The following is a 6,719-nucleotide window of genomic DNA, read 5'->3' on the forward strand; positions in this document are numbered from 1 at the left end:
AAGAAGTCATGAATTGAAGAAGTCGTGAGTTGAAGAAGTTGAAGAAGTCGCGAGTTGAAGAAGTCGTAAGTTGAAGAAGTTGTGAATTGAAGAACTTGTGAGTTGAAGAAGTCGTGAGTTGAAGAAGTTGAAGAAGTCGTGAGTTGAAGAGGTCGTGAATTGTAGAAGTCGTGAGTTGTAGAAGTTGTGAGTTGAATAAGTAGAAGAAGTTGTGAGTTGAAGAAGTCGTGAATTGTAGAAGTCGTGAGTTGTAGAAGTTGTGAGTTGAAGTCGTAAAATAAAGTCGTGAGTTAAGGTTGTGAATTGAAGAACTTGTGAGTTAAAGAAGTTGTGATTGAAGAAGTCGTGAGTTGAAGAAGTCTTGAATTGTAGAAGTCTTGAGTTGAAGAAGTCGTGAAATGAAGAAGTCGTAAGTTGAAGAGTCTTGGGTTGAAGAAGTTTTGAGTTTAAAAAGTCGTGAGTTGAAGAAGTCATAAATTGAAGAAGTTGTAAATTGAAGAAGTTGTGAGTTGAAGAAGTTGCATAAGTCGTGGGTTGAAGAAGTTGTGAATTGAATAACTTGTGAGTTGAAGTTGTGAGTTGAAGAAGTTGTGATTTGAAAAAGTTGAAGAAGTCCTGAGTCGAAGAAGTCGTGAATTGAAGAAGTCGTATGTTGAAGAAGTAGTGAATTGAAGAACTTGTGAGTTGAAGTTGTGAGTTGAAGAAGTTGTGAGTTGAAGAAGTCATGAATTGAAGAACTTGTGAGTTGAAGAAGTCGTGAATTGTAGAAGTTGTGAGTTGTAGAAGTCTTGAGTTGAAGAAGTTGAAGAAGTCGTGAGTTGAAGAACTTGTAAGTTGAAGAAGTCGTGAATTGTAGAAGTTGTGAGTTGTAGAAGTCTTGAGTTGAAGAAGTTGAAGAGGCTGTGAATTGAAGAGGTCACGAGTTGAAGAAGTAGAAGAAGTTGTGAGTTGAAAAAGTTGTGAGTTGAAGAAGTCGTGAGTTGAAGAAGTCGTGAATTGAAAAAGTTGTGAGTAGAAGAAGTCATGAATTGAAGAACTTGCGAGTTGAAGAAGTCGTGAGTTGAAGAAGTCGTGAGTTGAAGAAGTTGAACAAGTTGTGAGTTGAAGAAGTTGAACAAGACGTAAGTTGAAGAAGTGAATTGAAGAACTTGGGAGTTTAAGAAGTTGTGAATTGAAGAACTTGTAAGTTGAAGAAGTCATGAGTGGAAGAAGTCGAAGAGGCCGTGAATTGAAGAAGTCGCGAGTTGAATAAGTAGAAGAAGTTGTGAGTTGAAAAAGTCGTGAGTTGAAGAGGTCCTGAATTTAATAACTTGTGAGTTGAAGAAGTCGTGATTTGAAGAAGTCACGAGTTGAAGAAGTAAAAGAAGTTGTGAGTTGAAGAAGTCATGAGTTGAAGAAGTTGTGAATTGAAGAAGTTGTAAGTTGAAGAAGTTGTGAATTGAAGAGGTTGAAGAAGTCGTGAGTTGAAGAAGTCGTGAATTGTAGAAGTCTTGAGTTGTAGAAGTTGTGAGTTGAAGTCGTAAAATAAAGTCGTGAGTTGAAGAAGTTGTGAATTGAATAACTTTTGAGTTAAAGAAGTTGTGATTGAAGAAGTCTTGAGTTGAAGAAGTCGTGAAATGAAGAAGTCGTGAGTTGAAGGAGTCTTGGGCTGAAGAAGTTTTGAGTTTAAAAAGTCGTGAGTTGAAGAAGTCATGAATTGAAGAAGTTGTAAATTGAGAAGTTGTGAGTTGAAGTTGCATAAGTCGTGGGTTGAAGAATCTGTGAGTTGTACAAGTCTTGAGTGTAAGAAGTTGAAGAAGTTGAAGAAGTCATGAATTTTAAGAAGTCTTGAGTTGAAGAAGTGTGATGCAGTGAATGCGTTGCAGGAGGTGGGAGACCATCTACACTTGCAACCCCCCCCCCCCTTCAAACAACAGATATTCACACTTGCATTATGGGGGTGAAATTCCTCCTTCAAATATCCTACGTAAATCGGCACCAATTTGTGCCGGTTGGGTGTTGCCGCACCGGGACACCAGGACCATAACTCAGCAGCACCGAAGGTGCTGAAGTGTGTCGGGCACATGCATCATGTGCGTTGGACGTGTGATGGCGTCCAGTAAGACCTGCTGAGTCGGGTGGCTGGAAGGGGAGTAAAGTGTAAGTTGGACAGAGATAGTGGTGGGGCGGGCGGGGTAGGATGGGGTGGGGGGAGGAGTATCCCTATGTCATTGCATCCACAGATTCAACCTGCAAGTGGAGTTCTAGTTCCCAAACCTTCCAAGCCAAACTTTAATAACTGTCAAAAACCACCCGCTACAACTATGTCCTTTGAACGACTCCAAAGTTGGATGACACCTGTTTTTTATACGGCCACAACCCCCGGAAGTGTGACCTCATGGGACCTATTCTCTCCAACCAAAACATTCAAATGGTCATTTGGGCTTCAAAGCAAGCCTCGAGGTCCAACTGCTGAAATCTACCTGTAGCGATGCTTCCGAGACCGAGACCTGGAGCGAGACCTCGACCGAGTCCTGGACCTGGACCTGGAACGGGAGCTGAACCGGGACCTTGACCTGGACTTGGATTTCGAGGGCGATTTGGACATCACTGCCCACGAAGCCGCCGTTTAAACTGAAAGACACAAAGGAGCATCGTGATCAGGAGAGGAGCGAGCTTTGGCATGATCCATGGATTTTGGCAACTGAGCAAGAAATGAGAAGGTCAACTGACCAAAGGATAACCAGGCCAGGGAGTTAAATAGTAACTTAATAGAAAGTGAAGGGAATGGATTCACCCAGTTAGAAAAGGTCAGGTCAGCTAGTCAACCAGGAAGCCTCTGTTTCCTGTTTGACAGTTTTCGACTTCTTCACGTCAGGGCATAACAAATATTGACCCTCAAACATTGAGCCGTTGGCCTTGGATCCACGTTATCTAGAAGATAAATCGCTGAAATGCAACCTCACTCGAGGTGATAAACGAGGAGCAACACCTCTCCGGTATGATACCTCCGGTCTCCACTGCGTTTGGATCGGGTGTCGGCTTTGGCGCGAAGTCAACTATGTGCAGTTGTCTTAGCGGAGCAGGAGTCGCCGTGCAAGATCCCGGTTTGGGACGGTGTCAGCCCAGCAACCCATCCGGGTCTGCCCACATCTGACGGAGGGAGGGGAAACCCGATCCCTCCTCCGGGGCTTTTCATGTTCCCCGAATTAGGAAGATGAAGATGAAGCTTTGAGACCAATGCCAAATGTCCCAAATGTTTGCAAGGCGCCCGGGGGCGCTCAGTACCAGCAATAATACAATTGATTTTTGGTTTCCAGAGACCATAGTGAAGAAGTAAGAAGTATATACATACGTATATCTATGCGCATTTTCGTACACAACATATTTTTAGTGGTGAGGAGGATTAATGTGTTTCTCTAAGGACAATTAACATAAAAACTTTAACAGTCTGAAAATGAATAAAAGTTTTTAATAAAATTGAAAACATACTCACCAACTATCCCAAATTAAATAAAATAATAAAAATGTATAACAATGGTTGTTATTATTAAAATAAGAAATATAAGCCAAATATGCAGAAATAGTCTTAGAGATAGAACAAAAATACTCAGATATATAAATATATACAGACTACGCGCAGGATAAATCCTTGGTTTATCCCGTGCACATGGAGGTCCCAAGGTAATCCTCTCCTGCTACTATTTTGGAGAGTTTTGAAACGGATCTGTTGTTCCACACCTCCTCCTCCTCCTCTCTCCCTCCCGCCCCTCCCTCCGCCCCCCATCCCTCCCGCCCTCCCTCCGCCCCCCATCCCTCCCGCCCTCCCTCCGCCCCCCATCCCTCCATCCCTCCCTCCGCCCCGCTGGGTTTGTTGGTTTTGGCCTCCAGTGTCTAATTTCCTCCAGGCTGCAGGGACCAGGGGGCTGCTTTACATTCGAGAGCAGTTCTGGAGCAGATGAACAGATAAATACCAACATGTTCCTTCACCACCAGTCTCTGATTTTCTAATATATTTTGAATATTTTGGGGGGTAAAAGCAAAAGATCTGAGCATTTCAGAGACGATAGAGATGATATACCCACAACCATACTAACACTTGACTTTCTTCTTCTTGTATATTTTTGTGTATTCAGTTCTGTTGTGTTTTTATTTGGCTGTGTTCTAGTGATTTTTGCCTATTTTTGCACATTTAACTATTCTTGTATTACATTTTTTCAGACGGTTAAGCTTGTTTAATGCCAATTGTCTTTACAGCAATAAACAAATCCCTACCACAAGAAATTCCTCGACTATGAAAATATAAAAATTCTGATTCTGTAAATATCCTATTATATATTGTTTAATTGATTGTGTGAACTACCGATGGGTATAGACGCCTCGTACAGTACAGTAGTACAGTAGTACAGTATGTTAGGATGACTTTTCAGTATTTAAAAGTTATGAATGAAAATGTCTTCCAGTCATTTTTTAATCAGTTGTATGGAATATAGACGCTTACACACTCTTAGGAAATATAGTACAGTATGTTCTAATGACTTTTCCTGTTATTAAACGTGTTATTAATGGAAATATCTTCTGGCAAATGTTGAATTTGTTCTGTGAACTACAGAGGGTTATAGACACCAGTAGTAGAGTAGCCACTATGGTTGGTAATATAGCATGTTATGATATGAGGTGGGTTAGGATTCGGGGTTAGGGGCTAGGGTTAGGGTTAATGTAGGTGTTAGGAGTTAGGGTTATGGGTTATGGATTAGGGGTGAGGGCTAGGGCTAGCGTTAGAGTTACTGTAGGTGTTAGGGCTAGGGTTAGGGTTATGGGTTAGGGTTATGGGTTAAGGGTTATGGGTCAGGGTTAGGGCTAGGATTAGGGTTATGGGTTAATGCTTAGGGGTTAGTGTTACTATAGGTGTTAGGAGCTGGGTTATGGTTATGGGTTAAGGGTTATGGGTTATGGATTATGGGTTAACGCTAAGGGTAGGGTTACTGAAGGTGTTAGGGGTTAGGGCTTGGGTTATGGGTTAAGGGTTAGGGTTAGGGTTAGAGTTAGGGTTAGGGTTAGGGGTTAAGGGGTAGGGTTAGGGTTACTGTAGGTATTATGGCCTAGCTTTATGGGTTAGGGTTATGTGTTAAGGCTTATGGGTTATGGTTTAGGGGTTAGGGCTAGGGTTAGGGTTAGGGCTAGGGCTAGGGCTTGGTTTTAAGCTATCCCATAGCTCTCCCTGTGTCGGCCGACAACTCCATGGCCTATATAGAGCCACCGGCAATGCACAGGGCATCGGTCTTCCTCAAGATGATTCCCTCGTTGCTAAAAGGTTAGGGTTAGGGTTAGGGTTAGAACGTAATTGAATTCATTCTCCATTTTGGAAGTTCTAAACGGGTTCATTTTAGCTCTAGTGCTGAGGTTGCTGTGTAGTGTATCACTGCTCGTATTGTAATATTGCAACTTGGACTACTGGATTGACTCTGTACATTTCACTGCTATTTGCTGATCTGCCAACAAGCTTGTGTTCCAGACACACCCCCTATTCAGGTAAGTCCTCTCTTATGTGGGCGTGCTCTTAGCCAGGTGCAACCCTAATCACACGAGCAGCTGTATTCTATCACCTATTTATGGTCCTGCCCTTGAAGCGTTAGCTTCAAGCGTTGGCCCATTTGTAGTCGCTCTCGTGTGAAGACGCTCTGTGTAAAGACGCACGTCTACCTCTGCACATCAAATAGAAGTGCATTACTGACTAAATCTGTTTTATTGTTGTCGTTTGTTGTTGTCCCTTGCTGTTGTTTTTCTTGTTATTATTGCTGGTTCAGTCTTATTTGGCACTTACTTTGTCCTAGCTGGTTTCAGGGTAGTACCGGCATATCTGCTGCTAACTGCTCAGCCATCAGCAAGGGTGTGAGCCAAGCAACTCCCTCTAATCAGTAAACCCTTTGTCTAACTTTCTGGGCGTGTCCTCCTTCCGCTGGACAGGGATAAATACCCTGCACTACAAACTAACTCTGAGTCGAGCTCTAGTGCTGAGGTTGCTGTGTAGTGTATCACTGCTCGTATTGTAATATTGCAACTTGGACTACTGGATTGACTCTGTACATTTCACTGCTATTTGCTGATCTGCCAACAAGCTTGTGTTCCAGACACACCCCCTATTCAGGTAAGTCCTCTCTTATGTGGGCGTGCTCTTAGCCAGGTGCAACCCTAATCACACGAGCAGCTGTATTCTATCACCTATTTATGGTCCTGCCCTTGAAGCGTTAGCTTCAAGCGTTGGCCCATTTGTAGTCGCTCTCGTGTGAAGACGCACGTCTACCTCTGCACGTCAACCGAAGCAAGGACACCGAACAAGGCAAACCTGCCTTCTTTCTCTCACTCCATACAAAATGTGCTACTACCGCATCCCTACAACTTCAAGGTCACCCAAAAAGCCTCGTTATACCATATGCCGATGCAATCCGGGTAACCTCAGGTCCCTGCAGCAAACATCTTCTGCAAAGACCTCCTTCTCTGTTGGCTTGTGGAATTGTCGATCTGCAGTTAACAAGGCAGACTTCATTTCTGGTCATGCCAACCACCTCTCCTTGGAGCTCCTTGCTCTCACTGAGACATGGATTAAACCGGAAGATAGCGCAACCCCGGCTGCACTCTCCACTAACTACTCATTCTCCCACACATCCAGACCATCTGGCCGTGGTGGTGGGACTGGCCTGCTAATTTCCAACACATGGAAATTTAATCCACTGCTGCCT

At 43.4% G+C, this 6,719-nt stretch overlaps 1 protein-coding gene across 4 annotated transcripts in view; it reads right to left on the minus strand.

Moving 5' to 3' along the window:
* thrap3a (thyroid hormone receptor associated protein 3a) overlaps positions 1 to 6,719 on the minus strand; it is a 33,266-nt gene that overhangs the window by 20,132 nt on the left and 6,415 nt on the right. For 3 of the 4 annotated variants that reach the window (XM_080005508.1, XM_080005506.1, XM_080005510.1), the window contains exon 2: positions 2,463 to 2,613. In XM_080005508.1, coding sequence (XP_079861634.1) covers positions 2,463 to 2,587 — 125 coding nt within the window. In that variant the 5' untranslated portion in view covers positions 2,588 to 2,613. Of the gene's footprint in view, positions 1 to 2,462; positions 2,614 to 3,475; positions 3,652 to 6,719 lie in introns of those variants that run through there. The other variant, XM_080005507.1, reaches the window with a different exon arrangement.

Source organism: Zeus faber (genome assembly GCF_960531495.2).
Source record: "Zeus faber genome assembly, chromosome: 8".
In the NCBI taxonomy this organism is placed as follows: Eukaryota; Metazoa; Chordata; class Actinopteri; order Zeiformes; family Zeidae; genus Zeus; species Zeus faber.